The 27663-nt window shown below is 41.5% G+C and overlaps 2 protein-coding genes across 2 annotated transcripts in view; one reads left to right on the top strand and one right to left on the bottom strand.

Annotated features, from left to right (window-relative positions):
• The window catches only part of LOC141432998 (uncharacterized), an 8313-nt gene extending 5337 nt beyond the window's left edge, over positions 1-2976 (top strand). Inside the window, 5 exon segments of the mRNA XM_074094837.1 lie at positions 365-482; positions 796-1022; positions 1347-1487; positions 1566-2176; positions 2179-2976. Coding sequence (XP_073950938.1) covers positions 365-482; positions 796-1022; positions 1347-1487; positions 1566-2176; positions 2179-2759 — 1678 coding nt within the window. The 3' untranslated portion in view covers positions 2760-2976.
• A 4768-nt stretch (positions 2977-7744) lies between these two features.
• Epp (Ecdysteroid phosphate phosphatase) overlaps positions 7745-27663 on the bottom strand; it is a 37060-nt gene continuing 17141 nt past the window's right edge. Inside the window, exons 8-15 of the mRNA XM_074094505.1 lie at positions 25192-25371; positions 21499-21779; positions 14300-14439; positions 12660-12720; positions 12410-12515; positions 9908-10043; positions 9432-9541; positions 7745-8808 (exon numbers count right to left, since the gene is read on the bottom strand). Of these exons, the coding sequence (XP_073950606.1) occupies positions 8564-8808; positions 9432-9541; positions 9908-10043; positions 12410-12515; positions 12660-12720; positions 14300-14439; positions 21499-21779; positions 25192-25371 (1259 nt within the window). The 3' untranslated portion in view covers positions 7745-8563. The remainder of the gene's footprint in view (positions 8809-9431; positions 9542-9907; positions 10044-12409; positions 12516-12659; positions 12721-14299; positions 14440-21498; positions 21780-25191; positions 25372-27663) is intronic.

Raw genomic sequence — 27663 nt, 5'->3', positions numbered from 1 at the left:
TTTAAGGCTATTTTTTGTATTTTTTTTTAATCACAGATTTTGCTCTTTTTAAAACAGATGAGACTAGAATCCACTACTTTTAACCCCTCTGCATAGGAGGGGTTAAGTGACTTTTGAGAGAGTGCAATGTCCAATTACAATACAAGTAAATCCTATATAAAGGACACTGGGCCGTAGGAGTATATATATATATACTAAGAGCTTACATTTAAAAAAAAACTATATTATTGTTTTTGGTGGTACATTTTAATATTTTCGCCTTTGGGTCAGGTCAGGTGTCATGTATGACTACTGGCTAGATTTAACTAAAAACTACTAGACATAGCTAATTTTTTTTTTGGTTACACTGTGTTTATGCTTATAGGTTGCTCAAAATAGTAGTTCCTGCTGGTGTGGGACTCGTAGCTCTGACGGTGATAGTGGACTCCATATTCTGGAGACGCCTGCTATGGCCTGAAGCAGAAGTATTTTGGTACAATACAGTACTGAACAAAAGCTCCGATTGGGGTGTATCCTTTTTTAAATAAATCATATATTTGAATACTAGGTAAAGAACTGAATGTAAAGAAAAGATTGTCTTCCATTTTAAAATTTTGACCTATATCCATCTTTTGTTATTTGCTCCAAATACTCCAATAACAATACCGGTCCCCTTTGACTAATGCGCGAGCCTGAAAAAAAAAACAATGCAATAACCAAGTCAAACTTGAAACGAAAATTAAATCAGAATGAAAACTAAACTAATTACTTTAACCACCTATATAAAAAAAAAACAGTACCTTAACAAAAATCCAGACATCTCCATTTCTGTGGTACTTTTATTCGGCTTTGCCCCGTGGTCTCGGGCCCAGCCTGGTGCTGGTCCCGGTGGGCGTGTACCTGGACCGCCGCCTGGTGCCGCTGGCCGCTCCGGCCGTCGTTTACGTGATGCTGTACTCAATCCTGCCTCACAAGGAGCTCAGATTTATCATATACGTGTTCCCTTTGCTCAATATGGCGTCGGCGGGAGCTTGTTCTTATATGTAAGTTATGTTATGTTAAATAACGAGGGATGTATGCGTACAAATAACTTTACAACCATTGTACCTATTGAAACGTTATAACCTATGTAACTGTTGTCCTTTTTATTGAATTTCTTTTTATCAAAAACATCCTTAAGTTGTATTTGTACTCCTGCAGCCCAAGTCAAATTTTTGTTTTACGAACATGAAACTTTATGTAATTTTTTATATCCTATATAAAGAACGCTGTGCGGTAGGAGGTTAAAACTTAACGATTTTGGTTGTCACAAGTTTAGTAGGTACCTAAAGTAAATTAAACTTAACTTTTCATGCATATCTTTTCAGATACATGAGACGAACGAAAGCACCTATTTACGAACTGTTGTTCTGGGGTACCATGGTCATAATATTGGGCAATGTGTTACTGTCTATTGCATTTGTGTCCGTCGCTATGACGAATTACCCTGGCGGAGTAGCCATGACCAGGTATGTGTAACAAATGAAGCACTGTGTGGTAAATAAACCAAATTTGAAATACATATTTAATAAATAAAAAACTTACAGATTCCATAAACTTTTGAAGAACGAACCCTTCGTTCACGTACATATCAGTAACTTGGCTGCACAAACTGGTGTGACAAGGTTCACAGAGATACATAATCATTGGAAGTACAGTAAAAACGAATCCCTCGAACCTGAACAGTTGCAAGAATACACCCATCTTCTGATAGAAGCTAAAAGCAAATATTCGCCCAACCTCAAAACGTTTACGTACACACATAAAGTTTTGGATAGTATAGACACATTTTCTTCTGTATCTATAAATTACAAATTGTTACCTCCAATTAGAATCAAGACAAGACCAGCACTGTTCATTTTAGAAAGGAAAGATTTCCGAGAATATCCTCAGGGTCACAATGTGCCTTCAATTAAAGAAGTGGAAATGAATGATACAGATGACACAAAAGAAATTTTAACAGAAGACAGTTTTGTTAATAAAGAGAGTATTGTGAATTTAGAAACGAATTATGTTAACTCTGAAGACACCTTTATTGAACCTTTGATAGGTGATGAAGAACTATCTGAAGATGTGGAACCAATACAAACTAGTATTGAAGAAGAGGCTGATATCGAAACAAATGTTCTTCCTATTGATGAACTTGTCATAAAAGATGATACAAACAAATAGACCAAGAGCCTGCTGAAATCGAAGAATTATTTGAGAAACCCAAAGTAAAGAAAGCTGTTGACGATTTGAAACTTTTGAGAAAAGAAAAGAAACGCAAAGCTATTGCTAAAATTAAATCGGAAACTCGTAAAGAAGTTGTAGCTTCGGCTAAGGAGAAGCTCAGAGAGTTAATGAAACGTCACAAAAAAATTGCAGAAGAACTTTCTGATAATGTAGTAGCGGAAGTTAAAGCAGAGGATGAAGTCGATGGAAGAGGCGACATACCAGAAATGGAAACCGTCCTTGACAAAACGGTGCCTATTGAAACAGAGCCAATACCAGAACCAGAGAAACTAGAAAAAGAGGCCGAGGCTGAAAACGTTTCTATTGCCGGTGAAACAATAGGTACCAATCAAAACATAGATGATATAGTTGAAGAAGTCATAGCTAGACTTATAGATAGAAAAATATATGATGATAAGACGAAACCAGAAGATATCAAAGCTGAAGACAGGCAGGTAATACAGCAAATTGTGGAAGAAATTCTTGCCGAAAAAATGAATGTTACTAATTTGATCTCGGATATCTAAGCATATGTACGAATTTTACTAGATAATTAAGAGAGAAAGTTATGAATTTTTACTACATGCATTTTGTCTGAAACAATAGCTTTTACCCCTTTGTAATAAAGTAAGAATAAAAATGGTAAGAGGTCTAGTCACATATCCGAAAACATTGTTGGAAATTTAATATATGATTGTTATTTTTAAGGGTTTTCTTATGTGTAAATAAAACAGATAATTATCACGTGTCATTTATTTATAATTAGCTCCTTATTTTATTACTTATAAATTCAACTTTTGCTTACAACCGAGGTCAATGTTTAATAGTAACGCTAATCAGTCTAGTAAGGCATAAGAAGTACATAACACAGCACAGGTACCACGAGTAGCTCGCAGCTTGAACAATATCATATTCTTGTCTCAGATGTAAACAGTACAAAATGTGACAAGTGTGCTAAATACAAGCATTAAACGTTGTTGAAAGCTTATATGACATTGTGTGTTACAAACAAATGAAACTCCCTGCTGCCGCGCGAGACACTAGTGTCCTTAGGGCTGCATTCCGACTGCAACGTAATTGCCCATACATTTTTCATTGTAGTTCCATTGTAGTCGGCACAACTGTACGCTGGCTGCGATGGAAATGTATGGGTAGTCAGCAGTTGCGTTTACGTTGCAGTTGGAATGCAGTCCATCTGTACTGACTCTTATGCTGTGTGGAATAGTTAAGCTGTGAACGAAGAAAAATCCACCAATAGTAACGCAGCTTCCCTATTAGGGCTAAGAAAAGTAATCCTATTGGTATATTTTTCCTCAAATAGCTCTGGTATATACGCAGCCATAGGCAGGGTTTTATAAGTCAGTTAATGGTTCTTTAAGTTTAACTTACGAATAATAATTCTCATGAAACGTAACTGCTAGCAATGAACGCTTCGATTGTGATTCCATTTGTAGCATTTACGCAAACAAGCTAACAGCAATGACAACGTAGCACTCACACTCTCATAGACAAAGCTTGCCCGCTATTGGTCCGCGTAAGAGTCGGCGCCGCCCCATGCGACAAGCGAGGGGCGATTTTACAATGCGTGGATGGCATTATGCAGAAACACTAAAATAAATAGGCTTGTTTAAGAGTTTATTTTTTTATTGCATTTTTTAAGTACAACAATGAAAATAAATAATCTTTGTGATTACAATTACAGCAGGTGGTGATAAATCACAACAAAAAAATGCCAAACTGTATGCCGACATAAATAATAGGCTATTGGTTTGAACTTCAACATAAAAATTTAAACAAAACTAGAATAGCAGATTGTACAACAAGAACATAAAACGAGCCATTTTACGAGCCAGTACGGCGAGGGTGGATGGATAGAAACGTCGAGGGAAAAATGGGTATAAAGCTAGTATTACAATCTGCTTTTCACTCCAAAAGAGAGGAAATTAAATAGCAACACTGGAAACAATTGTTCACTTACTAGGGACCTTTTATAATTTTCCATGCATTACTATTTAATTATAAAGTACTGGGCGACCGAGCTTTGCTAACTAGCGTTTTCCCAGAGATAAGACCAAGCTAGATTGATTTTTCAATCCCGAAAGCCCCTACGTACCAAATTTCATCGAAATTGTTGGAGGCGTTTCCGAGATTCCCGAAATATATACACAAAAATTGCTCGTTTAAAGGTATTAGATTAGATAGAAAGATTTAGATATTTTGATTGATTTTTAAACTTTTTTTGTGGCTTAGACGAACGAACGGCTTAGACGAAGATTTTAATTTTACTAGTGCATACTAGAACATTTTGTAATACTTATTGCATGATATCATCCTTCATACTAGAAAAAACATATTTTATTTGAGCACATCACGTGAGAGTTATTATACTCAATGGAAAAAAATATCCTAGTTACATGTTGCATAACACTTTCCAGGGTCGCCAAGTATGGTGTTTTAAATATTTATTTACTAACATATAAAAGGTGAGCCCTGTGTTTTTCATATCTGAATGGCTTCTACACCACTTCACACAACATGACGGCATATTTTTTCAATTGATTAGCGTAAAAACATAATCACAAACTTAATCGAAACTTTCCACGGAGCGACTGCACGACTCAAGTTTTACGGCGGAACTGGCGCGACGGTATTTTAAGCCCCGCGAGCCGCGGTAGGTATTCCGTGGAATGATTTTTCGGGCTTAGTTACGCTTCGAGAGATTTTTATTCGTAGAGTTTAAATGGTCCGTGAAGTTGGTACTGGCAACTATTGCTAAGTGTGCAGTTGACTATAACGACTGATGTTCATGAACTTTTTATAAAACTCAACCTAAATGAGACCAATAACAGCGTCAAGCAATAATACGGGCATGTTTACTGACTATCCACATAAAATCTGAAAATAAAGAATAAACATCAAATGAGGATGCTACCGAGTTAAACATTTATGTAATATAAATGCTCACAAAACGTACTGCTACAGACGAATCGCTTCTTGTCAAGCATGCAGTAACTTGTCGTGCCAGCCGAACTGATCTTTGAACAGAATTAAATAGCCATAGTTACACCAGAACCGATCTGACTAAACATACTGGCAGTGAGTGACTAATAAAGACTGCAATCTGCGAGAGCGGCGTGTTGTTGAACGCGCGTGATTGGTAGATTCTGTGATGATGCAGCACGCAACATAATGTGAACTACACGCGCGTATCGCACATACGACTGCGATTCTATAGTCAGCAGCAAATATATTGGCGGATCGGCCAAGATGCTCAAATATACCAGATAGATTATAGGTACCCAAAATTTTTGTCTCATAGTTTTAACCATGTCTTCCGGTTTCAGGTAGCTTACTCAATATTGATTTTATGGAAAGTAATAAATTCAGGTGCTTTTTGGTTCTCATAGGTAGGTATCGAACCTTGGGGGTCGACATAGACCACTGCATGTAATTGGGATTAAGCGTACTCTCTTTCTTGACAACGAATCGTGTTATGATACATCTGAGCACTTGTAACGGTCCCTTTTATTTGACGCTGACTAAAATATTATTATGGTAGTTAAATGCCTAGAAACACTTGACTAGAATTAATGAAAATACTGTTGAAATCTTTTAGTCTAAGTAAGATACTGGCAATTAATAAAGTAAAAAGTGTAAGTAAACAGAATTCTAGCTCGATACTACATGGATAAAAGTTTCGGTTTGAAGTAGGTAACTCAAAATTTTGTGTCTCAGTAGAAGACAATTAAAACGACACGACAAGAAACGATAAGGATAAACAGATTATAATTGACATTATGAACGTGGTACTGTATATTGTGGTCTGATAAAATAGAATACACATTTAAAAATAATTCTATTACAATCTTCTCTATATAGTTAGTGAAAACGTGTATAAAATAAATAGCTATAATGTAACACAGGTTATACAATGAGGTTGACTTCAAAAGTCTGTATTTGATCACAGATTACTAAACATGTTTAATTAACAACTTCAGTCACAGCTAGAATAGTCAGCAATGGAAATAGAAATCTACCTTTCACAAATATCCATGGCACTTAACCCTTTTCTTTGCATTGTTTTTTGTTTGTTTATACTCTTTATTGTACAAAAGGTAAAACAAAAAGGAAATACCTGAAAATATCATATATCAGGGTTTCTCAAACTTATGGCTCCACGTACCCCTGTTAAAGTTTCTAGACGACAGCGAACCCTACAAAGAAAGTAATAAAATTGACTGATGGAGAAACTAAAAATAAAAAAAGACTCCAAAAACAATCTTAATCATCTTGCTAGTCTTGCAGCTGGTGGTTTTTGGAGTCACGTACCTAAACTTGTCGCGAACCCCCTTCCGTCGAATAGCGAACCCCTAGGGTTCGCGTACCCCAGTTTGAGTAAGCCTGTCATATATGATACATATTTCAGGTCATCTTTTTTCCAGTTATTTTTGTTAGCTCTACAAGAATCCAACGAGGCTTGTCAGTACATTTGTTTCAACTTGCCAAGAAAAAGGTTAATAAAAAACAAACAATTATCAATGTTTAACTCAATTACTTAGAACATAGAATACAACATGCGAGCAACTGTTAGAGGAGCAAATATTACTACACTCAAAGAGAATAACATGACGTTTTGACAGTCAGTTCTTCAGCGGGCAAATGCATCTCCCAGTTCAAAATACTACCTAATAATGTCCATACTTAACGTCCCGACCGCAACTCACAATGCCGCATGTTGTAACTTGCAATGACAGACTACGAGAGACTGAAGTGACGGGTATAGCTTTTGTTTAGCCGTGCAGAGTGTAACGCGGCTTTTGGTTTATTCTACATTCCAAGTTTTTTCAACACATGTAAATTAAATTAAATCTTCATGAAAAGTTAAACGTAGTTTGTACCAAACAATTAAAACTGATTAAGATTGGTTTTTGGAATCTTTTTGTATTTTTTATTTCAATTCCAAATTTTTGTTACTTTTACGGTCATCCCGTAAAACCCATATCGAAAATACAAACTGAAATATAGATTTACAGAAAAACCAGAAAAATAAGACCAGCGCTGGGAATTTAGCCCAGGTCCTCGGCATTACGTGCCACGTGCTATACCGCTACACCACCGCTGGACAACGGTACAGACACGAATTTCTCCTATGCACCACATATCTCAGCCTGTTTGTTTCTTATTTAGTCACTTAAGCAGCGACACTAGCGACATCTATGCTGTAGCCCTCATCGAGAAACTTTCAGCACTCCATTGGAACTAACCGCTCACCCGGACAAGAGATATCGTTATTAAGCAATCAAATTAAGATTGGTTTTTGGAATCTTTTTGTATTTTTTTAATTCAATTCCTAATTTTTGTTACTTTTACGGTCATCCCGTAAACCCAGAAAAATAAGACCAGTCCAGCGGTGGTGTAGCGGTATAGCACGTGGCACGGAATGCCGAGGACCTGGGTTCGATTCCCAGCGCTGGTCATATTTTTCTGGTTTTTCTGTGCATCTATATTCAGTTTTATTTTTAAAACTGATGCCAAACTCACGGTACGAGTTGTTTAAAATGCGATTTGGCCTGTTTGTAATCTAGATTTACAACTTACAAACTAACACATTCATCCTCCCTATTGTCACCATAAGAACCTTATTCAATGTCGTCACTTCTCGCGTGAGACGCGGTTAAGAGATGCCGACGTGAGCCTGATCTACTCAACGTTTTCTTTACTGTACTGTACTGTATGTGATACGCCTTTACAACAAGACAGTCGTTTTCGAACCCTAACCCATTGAAAGTAATAAAATATATAGCAAAATGTATTTGTCTGTGCCTAACAAAATGTAAAGGGTTCAAAATATGATAACAGCCAGCCATATTGAAATCTAAAAAAGTGCTAATTAAGGCGTTGGGCTTATCATGTTTTCCATGACTACTTACGAGTACTTAGTTATGAATTTAATGTTAACGTCAATGTCAATATAATGACGAAATTCAATCAATATTTTTTAAAATTATTTTGTGTACGAAATAAGTCAGCCAAAGACCATGCGGAGTGGCGATTACTCCACCGACAAGAGCATAGCTCTTAAATTTGAGAAGAGAGACAAATAAGTCTGACATTGGGTGCTATATTTACTTGCGTTTCTAACGACCAATAAAAAAATCCTTTAAAATTGCATCCTAACACCGCGAATCAAACACCAAAGTGCTAAGTGGACAGGTTATAGAAGACTTTAAAATATGGGTTACTCACAGTAGTTTTTTTCATACTAACAATTCTCCTTATTTGTACTGCCAATGGAACTACTGTTAATAAACCATGAATATCACATTGCATCTTACAAATCGAGCAGTAGCCGCCAGTCGAACCTTCCCGAGCTGGAGTTGATGGAGGGGGGGCAGGGGGGAGAGACCACCTGCCAGGGGCGGTCGCGCATGGCGCCGAGCGCGCAGTAAGGCACGCGCAGCAGGTGCTTGCTCAGCTGGTAAGGGGGGTGGTCGCTGTGGGGGTTCGCCAAACGGTTCACAGCTACCACCATCATGTCTAATGTCGCTGCGTGGCCTACGAAGATTATATTACCGCCTGGAACATGAGCATCAGCGAGCCTAAATATCAACTCAAATCCTTAACTTTTTAATGTATCACACTCCTACTCGTAGATAAAGAGTATATCAACTCAAAATAATCCACCATTTTAACTTACACCTTACAGAAATTGAATGAAGTCTAAATCAATCAATCCATTAAAAAAAAATATAGCTCCGTCAATACTATCGATGATTCCGCCAATGTCGAGGTTGTCGGGACAAAAGTATTTATATACTTAAAAGGAAGTCCCAACCTTGATACTATAATTGTAAACCCTAAAAAAATGCAATAAAATATTTTCATTTTCATTTCAAAAAGACAATATCGGTGAAGTCTAATTCCAAATGGGGTGTTGAGTTGATGTACTCTTCATCTAGGAGTGCGATATAATGATGTAAGCATTAGTTTTTAGCTGTCCAAATATATCTTTAGATATTGCATGATAAACAGTATTTTTTTATATAAACATATATGGATATCTTAAATTGTCAATTACACAAAAACACAAGCAAGGTAAAAATATTTTAGGCAATTTGTAATCAAAAAGGAAGATGATTTCTTTGATTTCCCAGAGTATATTGATTGTTAAATTTTTTAAATTACAGAAAAGGGCTCACCTTCAGCCTCTGTGTCCTTGATAGCTGAATGCATCACGAATTCATTTCTTTTGTAAAACTCCTCCATAGTCTCTGAAGTGTTCGTGTCCAAAGTGACGTACGGCTTATATCTGGAAGTTTGTTATTTTATTTATATTTTTGTTCCATTTACTTGCAGCATCGCTCACGTGGACCGGCAGTTGAATTGAAACTCCTGTATTAAATAAAATCCCACAGGTATTTTCAAAAACTTCATAGTTGTCTTGAACAGTTGCTTCTCTGACATAAGTAAAGTACCCCATATTCTTGTTTGTGCAACTAGTATGGAAAGTGGACTTATGGAACCAACTGTATCTTTACAACGGTGACCCTCGCAAACTAAGGCTAAGTGTGCACTGATGACATTTTGTCACAATGATGTCAGATCCTTCTGTCTTTACTATGAGAAAAACAGAGATCCGACAAGCGCAGTAACTCGCTTTAAATTGATGACTTACTCTAGATCAACGTTGTAGCCGGCTTTGTGGAGCTCGTGCGGCGTCATGAATGGTGCCATGCCCTTGGCTGCATACCAGTTCTTGTACTCAAACAGACCCGGGTCCACCTTCACTTTTAAAGACGGGTCTTGAAGTCCTGAGAAGAAGATACTGATTTCAAGCTCATCTTATTGGAGAATTAATGAAACAGATATGTGAACTAAGTATATAATCTGTAATAACTTAACCTTCTTCTACTGGATATGTGTAAATTAAAAACGCTTTAGTCACAGACTTTAAAAAAGTCATAATTTAAGTGGTGATCATTTCCCATCAGATTTTTTCCTTAAAGTTAACAAATAACAAAAATAACATGTTGTATATAATATGGAATGACGATCTGCGAAAAGCTGCTGGTAGAAGCTGGAGGCGTCGAGCCGTGGACAGTGTGTAATGGCGTTCAGAGGGGGAGGCCTATGTCCAGCAGTGAACTATAGATACTTATATGCGACGTGAGTCGAAACAGGTCTCGTCAAACAGTCCAAATCGGGCTGACACACAACCCACGTACCCTCCAGCAGGTGGTGCGCGGTCTCTACGCAGCTGCAGCCCCTCGCCCACCAGCGCCGCCCGCAGCCGCCCCGCGCGTGTGTCCCCCCCTCCCACGTACCCTCCAGCAGGTGGTGCGCGGTCTCTACGCAGCGCAGCGCGGCGGAGGCGTACACGTGCGCGACGCGCGCGCGCGCCAGTCGCAGCCCCTCGCCCACCAGCGCCGCCTGCAGCCGCCCCGCGCGTGTCCCCCCCCCACGTACCCTCCAGCAGGTGGTGCGCGGTCTCTACGCAGCGCAGCGCGGCGGAGGCGTACACGTGCGCGACGCGCGCGCGCGCCAGCCGCAGCCCTCGCCCACCAGCGCCGCCTGCAGCCGCCCCGCGCGTGTCCCCCCCCCACGTACCCTCCAGCAGGTGGTGCGCGGTCTCTACGCAGCGCAGCGCGGCGGAGGCGTACACGTGCGCGACGCGCGCGCGCGCCAGCCGCAGCCCCTCGCCCACCAGCGCCGCCTGCAGCCGCCCCGCGCGTGTCCCCCCCCCACGTACCCTCCAGCAGGTGGTGCGCGGTCTCTACGCAGCGCAGCGCGGCGGAGGCGTACACGTGCGCGACGCGCGCGCGCGCCAGCCGCAGCCCCTCGCCCACCAGCGCCGCCTGCAGCCGCCCCGCGCGTGTCCCCCCCCCCCACGTACCCTCCAGCAGGTGGTGCGCGGTCTCTACGCAGCGCAGCGCGGCGGAGGCGTACACGTGCGCGACGCGCGCGCGCGCCAGCCGCAGCCCCTCGCCCACCAGCGCCGCCTGCAGCCGCCCCGCGCGTGTGTCCCCCCCCCCACGTACCCTCCAGCAGGTGGTGCGCGGTCTCTACGCAGCGCAGCGCGGCGGAGGCGTACACGTGCGCGACGCGCGCGCGCGCCAGCCGCAGCCCCTCGCCCACCAGCGCCGCCTGCAGCCGCCCCGCGCGTGTCCCCCCCCCCCCACGTACCCTCCAGCAGGTGGTGCGCGGTCTCTACGCAGCGCAGCGCGGCGGAGGCGTACACGTGCGCGACGCGCGCGCGCGCCAGTCGCAGCCCCTCGCCCACCAGCGCCGCCTGCAGCCGCCCCGCGCGTGTCCCCCCCCACGTACCCTCCAGCAGGTGGTGCGCGGTCTCTACGCAGCGCAGCGCGGCGGAGGCGTACACGTGCGCGACGCGCGCGCGCGCCAGTCGCAGCCCCTCGCCCACCAGCGCCGCCTGCAGCCGCCCCGCGCGTGTCCCCCCCCACGTACCCTCCAGCAGGTGGTGCGCGGTCTCTACGCAGCGCAGCGCGGCGGAGGCGTACACGTGCGCGACGCGCGCGCGCGCCAGCCGCAGCCCTCGCCCACCAGCGCCGCCTGCAGCCGCCCGCGCGTGTCCCCCCCCCCCACGTACCCTCCAGCAGGTGGTGCGCGGTCTCTACGCAGCGCAGCGCGGCGGAGGCGTACACGTGCGCGACGCGCGCGCGCGCCAGCCGCAGCCCTCGCCCACCAGCGCCGCCTGCAGCCGCCCCGCGCGTGTCCCCCCCCCCCACGTACCCTCCAGCAGGTGGTGCGCGGTCTCTACGCAGCGCAGCGCGGCGGAGGCGTACACGTGCGCGACGCGCGCGCGCGCCAGTCGCAGCCCCTCGCCCACCAGCGCCGCCTGCAGCCGCCCCGCGCGTGTCCCCCCCCACGTACCCTCCAGCAGGTGGTGCGCGGTCTCTACGCAGCGCAGCGCGGCGGAGGCGTACACGTGCGCGACGCGCGCGCGCGCCAGCCGCAGCCCCTCGCCCACCAGCGCCGCCTGCAGCCGCCCCGCGCGTGTCCCCCCCCCACGTACCCTCCAGCAGGTGGTGCGCGGTCTCTACGCAGCGCAGCGCGGCGGAGGCGTACACGTGCGCGACGCGCGCGCGCGCCAGCCGCAGCCCCTCGCCCACCAGCGCCGCCTGCAGCCGCCCCGCGCGTGTGTCCCCCCCCCACGTACCCTCCAGCAGGTGGTGCGCGGTCTCTACGCAGCGCAGCGCGGCGGAGGCGTACACGTGCGCGACGCGCGCGCGCGCCAGCCGCAGCCCCTCGCCCACCAGCGCCGCCTGCAGCCGCCCCGCGCGTGTCCCCCCCCCCCCACGTACCCTCCAGCAGGTGGTGCGCGGTCTCTACGCAGCGCAGCGCGGCGGAGGCGTACACGTGCGCGACGCGCGCGCGCGCCAGCCGCAGCCCCTCGCCACCAGCGCCGCCTGCAGCCGCCCCACGCGCGTCAGCGGCGTGTCCTTGCTGTATGAGTCCATGCCGCCCGCCCTAACAACACCATTTTTTGTTTTGTTTTGGCTCCCATGCACAATGACCAGGTCAATTGTTGGCTCTTTGACAAAGCCATTTGCATATACCACTTTTTCGATATGTACCTTATGTAGGGAAATGTGCTGAGCACCCACGAGGCTGACATGATTACCTAGAGTGCTCAAAGCCTCATGAACATTCGACTAAATTGCAACCCACAACGTGCGGTTTTAAAGTAATAGTAATAGTGTTTATTCTCGAGATGCCGCTATTCTATTGACCTAGTTTCAATTTTAAATTGCCCCGTGCCAGCAGCAGCTTAAGTTTATAGTAGTATTTTGTTACCGTCTTTAATTTAACCTCCTGACTCCTAACTTTTCCAGATGTACTTACGACTTACCTAAGACCTGGACGTGTGGGTCATCTGTTTTATTATTTTGGATATTTATTTCAACATTCTTTAAATTAATTACAATGAATGACCAGTTGTATGTAGCAATGCAGAGAATTGAATGGACTTATGTAGGTCATTGTTTGAACATGGAACGTCGATTTATCTATACGGACGGTTAGTACTACACAAAGCAAGTTATGTAGGTACTTAAGTCTTTCACCCATAAGATTCGAAGAACGTTGCGAACCGTCATTCAGACTAGAATCGGTATGACTAAAAATGTGACAATATTAACACACGTCGATCACTCCCAGCAGCGCATCGTAACGATTAACCGTATTAAGCTGTTTGTGAGACCTTCAAGGTGCGGCCACATGCAGTCGCGTGATCTGGCCACGTGACCTCATTTTGAATGTGATTTCGAATTTCCCGCGACTCAAAAGAAGTAGCGTCAAGTCGCCGCGACGAGCAGCAGCGTCAAGATGGCTGCTTGCAGGAATGATCTTGGTCTTGGAAGCTGATTTTTAATCTCATTTAGTAGCAGTCGTGGCAGTGGTACAAATAAAAGATTTTTTTTATTCTCTGGATGGCAAACGAGCAAGTGGGTCTCCTGATGGTAAGAGATCACCACCGCCATAAACATCTGCAAAACCAGGGGTAGGGGGTGCAAATGCGTTGCCAACCTAGAGGCCTAAGATGGGATCAAGTGCCAGTAATTTCACCGGCTGTCTCACTCTCGACGCCGAAACACAACAGTGCAAGCACTGCTGCTTCACGGCAGGATTAGCGAGCAAGATGGTGGTAGCAATCCGGGCGGACCTTACACAAGGTTCTACCACCTGCAAAGTGGAGTGAATGAAAAAAAAACAAGTGTTTTTGCCGAAATTGAAGAGTGGAATTTCCTGCCTGCGACTGTGTTTCCTGAACAGTACAATTTGGCTGCTTTCAAGTCCAGGGTGAATGAGCATTTACTAGGCAAGCGTGCCCAATCGTAGGCCTCATCTTCGCTTTCCATCAGGCATGATTATGGCCAAACGCAAGCCTGTACTGTATAAAAAAAAAGGTTTTTTTCCAGCGATAAAGCTCAACATTTTCAGCTTTATTGCTATATGTCACGTGGCCAGATTTGACGCTGGAAACGAGCGACGAGATGTGGCGCGCCTTCAAAGTTTTGTAAAACGGGTTCAAAGCAAGTGCACTGACCTCTCCCCGAGCGTCAGCGGCATGTTGAGGTCCTTCCTTACGTATCGGCCGCACTCGTCGAAGCAGAATGGCACCCACACGCCGTACGTGAGGTCCACGCGCTCGCCGTGACGCATCGCGAATATCCACCGACGGTCCGACTAAAAAACCGACGGTGCATGTCAATACAGCAATGAAAAACTCGATCAAAGCTTTCCCACAACTAGAAGTGCAGTCTAAGTCAAAGATTATACGTTTACACTTAAGGCGCGCTTATAGAAGAATTTTCGGTATTTGAGGGGGTGAAGCAGACGACGCGGTGGAGTCGAATGCGGGGCGGCTCGCGCGTCTGTCACGCAGCCCGTTGACGGCCTTATTCTGTTTGTATCCGTATTCTGGTTAATGTGAATTCCGGATTTTTCCTTAAAATTATAATTACACATTTTTTTGTTTAATAAAGAAAATCTTCGTTTAATATGAATAATCTTGGTAATAAACAAATTATTTATGCCTCTTCATGCCCACAGTTTGATTTGTAACGTAGGTAATGGATAGACATTTAGACTGAATAGGTCGATAGATAGATATGACAGATGGCATGCTCTTGTTTCGGAGGCCAAGACCCTCTTTGGGTCCCTGAGCCAAATTAGTTAGTTAGATAGCTTATTAGTCTGGTCAACATTTAGGATACTTTATGTTACGGAAAATAAATATTTTTGGATATAATAAAAAATTGCTCTAAATCGGATTCCGCGCGGACGCAGTCGACGGCAACAATTAGTTTTAAATAAATTATAGCTCTTCCAAAATTGTCTGGAGCATGAAGCGATGCTTTTCTTATTTTCATGACTTGAGAAGTATGGATATGTAGGAGAAAGTTATTTATCTTCAGTCAGAGGAGATTCCAAAGTTGATTTTCTGGAGCATGAAGCGATGTTTTCGCTATTTTCGTGTCTTGAAAAGTATAGATATGTAGAAGAGTTCTTTTTCTTCAGTCAGAGGAGGTTCTACAGTTATTTTTCATGAAGATTCTTTTTCCCTTAGTGGCATTCCCGAGCTCGACGGGAATCAACAATTTCGGGTAGTAACCAGTCCATATAAAATGAAATTAGTTTGTCTTTCAGTTTTTTTCCCCAAAATGTATCATCTATAAGTATGAGTACTGTTTTGAGGTGATGATTTTCACCACTCCACACAGCAAATATACACTGTGCTCGACACGTGACATGGAGACCTTGGATCTGGTCATACCAGTTACTATTTTTGTTAATTTCAGTAGTTTTAGTTTCCTTTTCATAATTCTACATCTGAATTTCGTTGTCTTTGATACATTTTTCAAGTCCATTTCTAAAAGCTACACTTCAACCGGGCACTTTATTTCACTTTTACTTAAAGATGATACATTTTGGGAGAAAAAATTAGACAAAACTAATTTCAAAATTGAAAATACAAACTGAAATATCCCACCACAGTGACCAGTAGTGGTGGTTGACCGGCAGTGGTGTAGCGGTATAGCACGCGGTACGGAATACCGAGGACCTGGGTTCGATTCCCAGTGCTGGTCTTATTTTTCTGGTTTTTCGGTGCATCTATATTTCAGTTTGTATTTTCAATTTAGGTTTTACGGGATGACCGTAAGAGAAAAAAAATTGGAATGGAAATAAAAAATGTAAAAAGATTCCAAAAACCAATCTTGATTTACGTGAAGGTAAATTACAAATCGAAGTCCCTATAATAAATAAGTCGCTGATAAGGTAGGCGGTAGGCGTCGTAATGTACGGTCTGGTACACACGGACCGCATTCCAATTGCAATCTGGCTGTAAAATGGCAGAACTACATCAGAACTGCGTAAGAACTGCACTCCGACTGCCTAAAATGGCAGTTGGAATGCAGTCCTCTGACAGTTGGGTCCAGTGCTGGTGCAGTTGTACTAACTGCGCAATAACTGCTTCCAAACTCCATTTTGCAGCCGGATTGCAGTTGGAGTACATGTTTTTGTCAATAATTTACTAGTGCAACCAAGTGCAACCATCTTATTTTATTAAAATAATTTATGTTAAATAACTTGGCTGAATGCAAGATATTACTTTTGCCTGCAAAAAGTGAGAAAATCTAAACTTAGATCGAAACTGTTGCATCTACTATCAGAAATGTCAGTGAAACTGTCAAAGGGATCAAGCAGGGCTACTACGAAACTCGAAACTAGAAGTTCGTGTCGTGCGGTCCCTCTGACACTTATACTATTTAATACGAGAGCGAGAGGGACGGTACGATACGAACTTCGAGTTTCGAGTTTCGTAGTAGCCGCAAGGTTCGCCGCGTGTTCGCCGTGAGTAGTATAGGTTATACAACGTGCCTACAATTTGTATGGCAGTCGCGGTAGAATCTGGACGAAGCCGTCCGCGTCCGTGAGCAGCCGAGGCCCGCGCCAACCAGCTTGCGGTCGTAGTACGAATGTGAAATCCGCTCAGCAGGGCTGCTACGAAACTCGAAGATCGTGGTTGCGGTCCCTCTGACACTTATACTATTTAATACGAGAGCGAGAGGGATGGTACGATACGAACTTCGAGTTTCGAGTTTCATAGTAGCCGCAAGGTTCGCCGCATGTTCGCCGTGAGTAGTATAGGTTTATACAACGTGCCTACAATTTGTATGGCAGTCGCGGTAGAATCTGGACGAAGCCGTCCGCTTCCATGAGCAGCCGAGGCCCGCGCCAACCAGCTTGCGGTCGTAGTACGAATGTGAAATCGGCTCAGCAGTGCTGCTACGAAACTCGAAGATCGTGGGTTGCGGTCCCTCTGACACTTATACTATTTAGTACGAGAGCGAGAGGGACCGCACGACACGAACTTCGAGTTTGGAGTTTCGTAGTATCCCTGCTGACTCGGCCCGACTCTGGCCGGTCGATTAGTGTGTGGTAGGTACTTATCGTTTAGGTACTCTAATGCTTCTCATATGTGCTCTGAGTTCACTTATGCGTTTCATCTTTCGCTTAACTTTTTTAATACTGCGATTACCCATATTATTTGCTCTCAAAAGTAGTACTAGCGCGTTAGAAAAATGTGCACAGGTCCGTCGTCGACTACGTACACGCGTGTACTGGCGACTGGAAATACTTGGCCGCCGCCGCGCGCTAGAACCGTTTTATTTTGCCAAAGACGAAATAAATTGGTATGATTGATGTACTCAACCTATTGAAAATCTATGAAGCATAAATCTAAATCTAGTAAAAACTATTTAAAAAGCAAATTTTGTGTTGATATTCATAATAGTTTTCATAATATTTGGTTTAACGTGTAAATGAAGGCTCTTTTTCAAAAAAATAATCTATCGAGGTTTTTGTCAGCAATCGTGTTTTTGATGAAGTCAAAAACTAGCTAATAGACTGAAAATATACATATAAAAAAATTGCAGTTGTAAGTATTGTGTAAGTATATTTTAAATAGTTTCTAAAATTGTAGTTTTCACTGCGTACAGCGCCTTAATTATCTTGGCGCTGTCACACATGACGTACTAAAGTGCAAAGAAAGACATCTTTGACTTCCACTGTACAGTGGGCTAATTACATAAAAAAATCTTATTCAAAGTCAAAACAAGTCAAAATATCTTTTTTCAATTTAGGCTATAACAAGCACTTATGAATGTCAAAAAAAATCTACCACCGTTCGGAAAAACCTGTGTTGAGAAGAATCCGGCAAGAAACTCAACGAGGTATTCTTTTTTAAACAGATATTAATCCGTCAGTTATATTATGACAAAATATTGGACACATATTTTTTCTTTTGTCAATCCATACTAATATTATAATACTATATAATATTATAAATGCGAAAGTAACTCTGTCTGTCTGTCTGTCTGTCTGTCTGTCTGTCTGTCTGTCTGTTACGCTTTCACGCCTAAACCGCTGAACCGATTTTGATGAAATTTGGTACAAAGATAAAATAGACCTTGGGAAAGAACATAGGCTATCTTTTATCGCGAAAAAGAGGCTTTAAGGGGTTGAAATAGGGGATGAAAGTTTATAAGGTGGAAGTTCGTCGCTGTCGAAGATAAAACCATGAAACTTGGCATTTAGGCACTTAATAAGAAATAAATCAATATTTAATGAAAATTCGTCCTGTGAGGGGTGATTTAGGGGATGAAAATTTAGATGAAAGGAAGATAAATCGATGAATCTTTATTAAAATTGCCATTTCGGCACGTGATAAGAAGTAAATAGATATTTTCGCGCGTTTTTTTTAAATTTTTCCTGTGAGGGGGTGAAATGGGGGATGAAAGTTTATATGGAAGATCGTCATTGTTGAAGATAAATCGATGGTTCTCTATGAAACTTGGCATTTAGGCACGTGATAAGAGATAAATAGATATTCGTTCGCGCGTTTTTTAAAATTCTTCCTGTGAGGGGGTGAAATAGGGGATGAAACTTTATATGGAAGATCGTCATTGTCGAAGATAAATCGATGGTTCTTTATGAAACTTGGCATTTGGGCACGTGATAAGAGATAAATAGATATTTATTCGCGCGTTTTTTTTTAATTCTTCCTGTGAGGGGGTGAAATAGGGGATGAAAGTTTATATGGAAGATCGTCATTGTCGAAGATAAATAGATGGTTCTTTAAAAAACTTGGCATTTGGGCACGTGATAAATAGATATTTGTTCAAGCGTTTTTGAAAATTGTACCTGCGAGAGGTGATGTTAGCAGAGCCTTCTAAGCTCAAGCAAAATGTGGGGTCATTTTAGATGGCTTATTGACATAGACAGTCAGACATGAAAAATCATAATTTTCAGATTTTTCTTATTGATTGTGCTATAAGAGCTACCTTTATGCAAAATTCCAAGTTTCCAAGACAGCCGGAAGTACCCTATTACTTTTTTGTTAAGGCGATTTACATAGAAACACCTTTTTAATGACTGTAGCTTTTGATTGCCTTGACTAAGAAGTTTGATTTTTCACAGCTTTCGGGACTATTGACTTGAGTTTATGGTTTCAATTTCAACTCGATACCGATACTCCGCGCGTTTACGAGATAAAGGGTCTTGAAAGACGGACGGACGGACGGACAGCAAAGTGATCCTATAAGGGTTCCATTTTTTCCTTTTGAGCTACGGAACCCAAAAAAACATTTGTTTCGGCTTTTTCAAATTTCGACCTATTTACTTGAAAATATGGGCATGAAATTTTTTAAGGAATTCCTAACAAATTACTAATAAGTATATTTGTCGGAAATATATGTAGCTATGCTTAGTAAAATTGCCGTCTTAATTATAATCCTACCCACCTAACTTACAATAAAGGACGTAAGGTGTCAAGAGTTCACTATGAAGAATTAAGTAGTCCTTTTATGTTGGCAGTGTAGAATACACGTCGTATTGCTAAAATGTGGCTTCCCGCAGAAATATTTATGTTTTACCAAAGAACATGGATGGATGGATGGAAGAACAAAAAAAAATAGTTTATATTTATAGCAATGTTTTAAAATAGATTATTTTCAGTAAACCGTAGAAGTTTCTATGTGCTTATTATTGGCAAAATAGGTATCCTAAATAAATTAAATACTTCCAAAGTTACTATTCCACGCGGACGAAGTCGCGGGCAAAAGCTAGTGTAAACATAAAAGGAAGATGTAGCGAGTTAATGTTCCGCGTGACGTCACCTCGTGGACACGTCAGCAGGGCGAAATTGAACGCGCTTCACTTTTGAGATTTTTTATTCGAAAACTAAATATTTATCTTCAATTATTTCTGTCACACGGGTAGAAAGATATGGTAAAAGCGATCACGTGTCGGTGATACTACGCACGAAGAAGACGAAAAGCTTGGGAAATAATATAAATTGTTTATTACCTATTATTTAAATTATATTATGAAGTTAAATAAAATACAAATGATTTCATTATTATACAAACGCTGTTTAATGCACAACTAATGTATTTTTATAAACGTATTTCTGATTGGTACAGCGAATCAATAACATGAAAATTACTATAACAGTAATGACCAATTTGTCAAATACTTTAATATTTTTTACAAATAAATGACTCAGCATTCACCAAGAATGAGGGTTTTCATAGAGGCGAAATATCGCTAGATGGCGTTAGTATCGTGAGCTCCGTTTGACGTTTGCTTGCGATGAGATCGATTTTTGTCTCACTAGATGGCGCACTGTTGCGTGAGGTTTTTAAGTATGGCTTTCAAAGTCTGATTTTACGGGTGTGAAAACAAAGTTTAGATTAAAATCATATTTAATACACCTTAAAACCGTACCGTAAAAATATCGAGCACGCCACAGTGTTGCATAGTCCCCGTTTTGTTCGGAAAAAAGGAGGACAAAGTTTCCGAAAGACAAAACTGTCTCAAAACACAGACATTCATTGCCCCGGAACGCATATTTGCCATAATTAATTTCAGATATTGCAAAAACATCACAAAAATATTCTAATTTTAAATAAACCCGCGTAGCTCACCCAAAACTATGAGATTTGACATTTCGGAGACCTCACGCTACACTAGCGCCTCTAGTGGCGAATTCATACGCGATAGCCCTCATTGGCTCATTTAGATCCCTTTCGAACCCAGCCAAGTATGAAAAGAATAACGACAATAGACTTTATGTACAATTCATGTCAAGTTCAAAATTCAAATGCAAGAATTATGACAGTGGACCTTATGAACAATCCATGTCAATGTAATTAACCCGCACGATCGCAACGGCTGGGATCGAAATGGTTATTAAACCAATCACGAGCAAACGTCAAACGGAGCTCACGATACTAACGCCATCTAGCGATATTTCACCTCCGTGAAAACCCTCATTGAGTTATTGTTATTATAAATACGTAGTGAAGTGACCGATTATGATTAAACATACTTTGTAAATCTATTATCTGTAGGTAGGTGCACTCAAACTATGAACATGTGTATCATAGATTAACTTATGATTATATTTATTCAGCATGTACTGCTATGCTAACGGTACTTTCGAATGGTATTCTTATCTCGTTTTTCGTTTAATAATAAAAACGTTTACTCCGCTGTGATAAGAGTTTTATTGGCTGTTTCACCATCCATTGATTAGCTTTAACCGACGGTTAAATGTGATGCCGTCGCCGTCTATTCGAACAAAACAAATAGAGACGGCATCACACCTAATCGCCAGTTAACGCTAATCAATGGATGATGAAACAGCCCCTTAATATAACGTAAATACTAATCAATTACCTTAGCTGAGGTTGTTTCACTGTTTTCAACACTTCCATCAGTAGATACAGTTTCCCCATCGCCACCATGCGACACAGACTTGACACTTCCACTTCCTTGAGTCGTAGGTTCCCCGCACCCGTGTGAAGCTTCGCTTCCTAGCGTCGTAGCTTCAACACTTTGATGCGTGGTTGTAACTTCACCGCTTCCCTGAGTTGAGGTTACTTCATTTATGACAGTTGTTAGCGTGGAAACAGCGTCGCCAGTTCCATGCGAACCTGTTTTCCAATCTATACTCGTACCTAGAAGAGATATGAGGTTTTTTAGATAGGTTCAAGTCGAATTGGGTACGAGAATAGTTTGAGACCCTGGCAGGATAGTTTTTATCCCAGACAAATATATTTCTCGCGGGATAAGAATATTTATTTTTTAAATTTCGCAGACGGAGTCGCAGGCAACACAATTTTCTGGGATTTTTTATATAAGTATTAGTTTAATATTTTTTTTGTATGTATGTATGTCATTTTTGTGTCTATATAAAAGTTTTTACTGATTTGTGGTGTCCAATAAAGAATATTTGTATCGTATTGTGTTGTATTGTAATTTCAAAGGTAACATACATACTTATCAAATGTTACAGGTATGCTGCCCCCGGTTAGCGCGCCCATTCGCACACAGTGGCGAATACAGGGAAGAGGTATATGTAAAAGCAGTGCCTACCCTAGCATATTAACACATTTATATCAAAACTAGCTTTTGCCCATGACTTCGTCCGCGTGGAATTCGGTTATCGAGTACTGTTACATTTTTCCTGGAACTGTACATTTTTCCGGGATAAAAAGTAGCCTATGTCACTCTCTGGCCCATAAGCTAGCTCTATGCCAAGAATCACGACGATCCGTCGCTCCGTTTCGACGTGAAAGACGGACAAACATACAAACAAACTTTCGCATTTATTTATAATATTAGTATGGATTAATTAAGTCAATGAACTAATTGGTCTAACAACTGGTAGCATGGTGTACGGTTGTGTCACTCTGAAGATGAGCTCTGGTTGAGTTCGAAACGCGTCAGTTTAGTGTGGTGGTGGTGATAGATGGGTTTGTGTGATTTGTGTGTGTTCTTACAGTGTGGAGGTGGAGGAACTGCATGAACACGCATATTTTGCATAAGTTTAGCTATCGTAAGGTCGCGGGTGACCAAGATCATTCCTGCAAGCAGCCATCTTGACGCTGCTGTTCGACGTGGCGACTTGGCGCTACTTTTATGACTCGCGGGAAATTCAAAATAGGGTCACGTGACCAGATTTATCACTGGAAACGAGCGTCGAGCGACTTGCATGTGACCGCACCTTCGACTCTAGGCTAAGCCACTACAGTTACATTCACAACTCAAGAACTTTTTGTGTTTTTGTCTTCGTCAGGAATAGGACAATAAGTATTAAAAACATTGGAAAATTGTCGAAAAAATAAAGAAAAGAAAAAAAATCTCATACAAAATGTCCATTTTTGTAACTGTCAAACATTTAATGTGTATCCCGTCGATGAGCATTATAGTCAGCTATTAATAATTAGTGATAGAGATATAATTTTAAATATATAATTAAGATAACAAACTACAATGAATTACAGAAATGGATATTTGGTGTTTTTACCCCCGACGCAAAAAGAGAGGTGTTACAAGTTTGACGGCTATGTGTGTCTGTGTGTGTTTCTGTCTGTCCGTCTGTGGCACCGTAACTCTTAAACGGATGGACCGATTTGAATGCGTTTTTTTTTATTTGAAAGCAGATTTTTTTGCGATGGTTTTAAGACATGTTTTATCAAAATCGGTTCACCCGTTTTTGAGATATTGAACTTTGAAGTGACAAAGTCGGGGGTTTTCCAACTTTTTGTTGATTAGGTTATTATGTTATTTTTATAGGCCGTCATCGTTCATAGCGCTCCATTCTTCTTTCAATTATAGACCACATACCCACACAATTACAATAATTTAGTTCATTTAAAATAATTGATATGGCAAAACAACGTTGGTTGATGGTTTAAAAACGCAATTGGACCCGCTAGATGGCGCTGTTGTTGGTACGTTATTAGGTATGATACTTATGCCTAAACATCACTTTTGTACGGCAGTGAAGCTTCTGTACTTCTATTACTTATTCTGTAGTAGAGCGAGATTCAAAATACTTGATGTCCAAAAATTGCGCCTCTCTCTCTCTCTCTCTCTCTCTCTCTCTCTCGCTCGCATTTTTCAATTTGTCAGGTTTAGGGGCTGTTTCACCATCCATTGATTAGTGTTAACTGGCGGTTAGGTGTGATGCCATCTCTATTTGTTTTGTTCGAATAGACGCAGACGGCATCACATTTAACCGTCGGTTAACGCTAATCAATGGATGGTGAAACAGCCCCTATTGTTTTGGTTTACTACTTTGAGTTAGGTACAAAACAAACGCCATGTTTAATGTTTTGTTATCAACATTAATTGTCGTGGAATCTAAAGATTTAGGTAAATATGTTATCAGTGTGTTGTTTACGGATGGCCAATTTCATAAGTTTCCGTTCAAAAACAAGATTGCAGTAAGTAGTTAGAAAAACCGCCCAAGTGCGAGTCGGACTCGCGCATGAAGGATTCCGTACTCCAACACACCGTACGTCTATACAACATTAGAGCAAAAAACTGCGAAAAAAACACGGTTGTTGTATGGGAGGCCTCCTTAAATATTTTATTATTTTAATTAAATTATTTATTTTAAAAGTGAATATACAACTAAATATTCTGTGAATATTTCAAGCGTCTACCTATTGCCGTTATTAATATCAAGCAAAAAACGGGGGAAAAATACACATTTGTTATATGGGAGCGCCTCTTATTTATTTTAGTCTGTTTTTAATACATATTTGTTGTTATAGCGGCAACAGAAATACATTATCTGTGAAAATTTCAACTGTCTAGCTATCACGGTTCATGAGATACGGCCTGGTTACAGACAGACAGACGGACAGTGGAGTCTTATAATAGGGTCTTGTTTTTACCGTTTGGGTACGGAACCATAAAAGTTAGATGTTCCCGAGTTAAAACTAACCCAAGTCATTTTCATATGAAATATTATGAAACTTTTAGCTGGCTTACTCGCTGTGTACATACATACACACAGAGCGTTTGTTGTGTTTTCCTTTTTATTTTATTCGGAAATTCTGTAAATGTTTTGAATGACACGGGGTATGTCGACTTAAAAATATTTCATACTGCAGCTAACAAGCACACGCAGTCGGATAAATATTAGGAGGTCAAAACCGAATCGAGGCTACTTGAAACAGTCAGATGAGACTTGATACACATAGTGCGGCACAATGGCCTCCTCGCTAAAACCACGCCTGTCCATGGGTAGTGGTGCTTATTAACCATCTAGTTATCCACTTGCTCATTTTCGACCCTATTACAAAACCACAGATCGATATAGGACTGTGAAAAAACACTGCTGAATTGAGCTGTTGTTCAGCCGGTCTGCCGTTCAGGATCACTGCACGCCGCTGGATGAACACCTGACTTCTCTTTGCCGGGTTGTTTCGCGACTTCGCGCTACTCACCTTGAGTTATGTTGACGATGCCATCGGAGCGATTCTCGACCATTACGGCCTGCCAGTAGCGCGCCCACTCCTTGTAAACCTCCTGACTTCTCTTTGCCAGGCTGCTTCGCGACCATGTACTACTGACCTTGAGTTATGTTGATGATGCCATCGGTGCGGTTCTCGACCATGACGGCCTGCCAGTATCGTGCCCACTCCTCGTAAACTTCCTCTGACTTCTCGTGTCCAAGTTGTGTCGCGTCCTCGTGCGGATACGAGGTCATCTCCCCGTCGGTGTTGGAGTCTGACTCTGACTTGCAATCTGAACCTGCACACAAATATTAATATTACTTATATCATCAGTACCATCAACATCAACCAGAAAACATTCACAGCTAAATCTAGGTCTCGCTCGCTGCGAGAACGTAATAAAAACTTCAACAGGTGTAGCCTTCTGCCTCCATTTCTTACTAGCGAAATAAATCATCCCAATTTGTATGACCCCTTAACGGGGAGCAAATAATTAAGCCATGTAAATTAAAACATTCAGTTTGATCCATTAATTTGTACAAAGTTAGCGAAATAACGATATGTATGAATAGGTATATTTTGGTAGCGTCAGCTTTGACTACAAAAATGTACTGCTTCATTAGCAGGCGTTAAAAAAATTACAATATGATGATTAATTTGATAACTCTTAAATTAATACTCCAATTTAAAAAAATGTTCACATCCTAGCAGACAGCGAAACGTGAGTTCACAAAACGTCATCGTGTTGCTTGAATGTTCAAAGGAAAAGAGGCTACGGAAAGCACTGGGAATAAGAATGTAGATTGTTCAACAAGGGAGGAATAAAGAACCAATACCACACGAGATAAGTGATATTGGTGTATCGAGTTTGATATGATATTGGTGTTTTTTCCTAGTTAAACACTCTGCTTTTCATTTCGACTACAGGGAAAGTAAAAAAATATACGTATGTAATTATATGAGAAAAAATGTATCGAATAAAAAACTAAAATGAATAGAAAAAAATACAATTCCTAAAAGACGTCACTTTTTTTTTAAATAGGTCGTAGGTCAATGTGGTCATTTAAAAATAAATTAAGTAATCTTTAAAAATAATTAATTGACTTTATTACTAAGCAAATAGTAGATAAAATAGGAATTTAACTCAGTTTAATTCTAAAATTAGTAAGTTATCATTATCAAATTGAACCAAGGAGTTAAGCTGTACTAATCCCGGATTTTTAATCCCACGGAGAAAATGAAAACAAAGTTTCGTCCGTTTAGGGCATACATGTCCAAATGTCAGAAAGTCCAGGTGTCACATTGTCCATGGTCAAAAAGTCCGAAGGTTATAATGCCTTAATGTCGGATAGTCCATATGTCCGAGAGTCCAGGTGTCACATTGTCCATTGTCAAAAAGTTCGAAGGTTATAATGCCTTAATGTCGGATAGTCCATATGTCTGAGAGTCCATGTGTCACATTGTCCATTGTCAAAAAGTTCAAAGGTTATAATGCCCTAATGTCGGATAGTCCATATGTCCGAGAGTCCAGGGGTCTCACTCATTCTAATTTGGTTTTGTTTACACCTATTGCAATAGAATTGTTTTCGACTCGATCGCCTTTACTGTCAAGTCAATAAGAGCTGCCACCACGTAGACAATACGATAACAATATGGAAAGAGACAATGTAGAATGCGGCCCCAGTCCATCTGCATGACTGGATCAGCTGGTCAATTCTTGTCGACTCGACATGACATGTACGAAGCATCATAGATGCATCTTGATCTTACTGAGAATGGGTCTCAGGGTGTTAGATAACAGACTGGAAATAATGCAGATGAGCAATCTAGCTCTCTAATCTATTTCAGTTATATTTATCATTTAGTTGTGTTAGTCATATTTTTACAGGTACAATGAGACATTATGGGATTCAGGCCTTCAGAACTAGGACGTTTAATCCTTCGGACTTTTTGACGCTAGGACTTTCAGACACTAGGATGTTTCATCCTTCGGACTTTTTGACCATGGACTTTTTGACGCTAGGACTTTCAGGCACTAGTACGTTTAATCCTTCGGACTTTTTGGCCATGGACTTTTTGACGCTAGGACTTTTAGACACTAGGACGTTTCATCCTTCGGACTTTTTGACCATGGACAATGTGACACCTGGACTTTCTGACATTTGGACATGTATGCCCCTAAACGGTTTCGTCATTGTCAAAGTGACTTTTCAGGGGATTTCAAGGTATGGGCTCGCTAGAAATATGTATTATATAGAGTTCTGTTGTTACCATGTTACCACTATAGTTTTCCTCCCTGTTGTTAGATATGATTTGCCGCACTTTCCGAGTATGAGAGATGAAAAGGGACATTTTCTTTTAACATTAACAAACTAATAAACTTTTCCTATATTTAAAGACTTTAATTAATATTATAACACATCTGAGACTAAATCACGACTTAAGTAAAAACACTACAATCAGATATACTTGGTTAATATTACCTCGACGTTTCAACACTTTTACATGCTGTAGGTAATTGGAAACAAAGCACAAAACGAAAATATCTGCTCAATACGAATGAGGAAAATGCTTACTTTGTGGCCTGACC

This window comes from Choristoneura fumiferana, chromosome 11, assembly GCF_025370935.1.
Source record: "Choristoneura fumiferana chromosome 11, NRCan_CFum_1, whole genome shotgun sequence".
Classification (NCBI taxonomy): Eukaryota; Metazoa; Arthropoda; class Insecta; order Lepidoptera; family Tortricidae; genus Choristoneura; species Choristoneura fumiferana.
The sequence above is the reverse complement of the archived record's forward strand: the minus strand, read 5'-3'. Positions and strand labels throughout refer to the sequence as shown.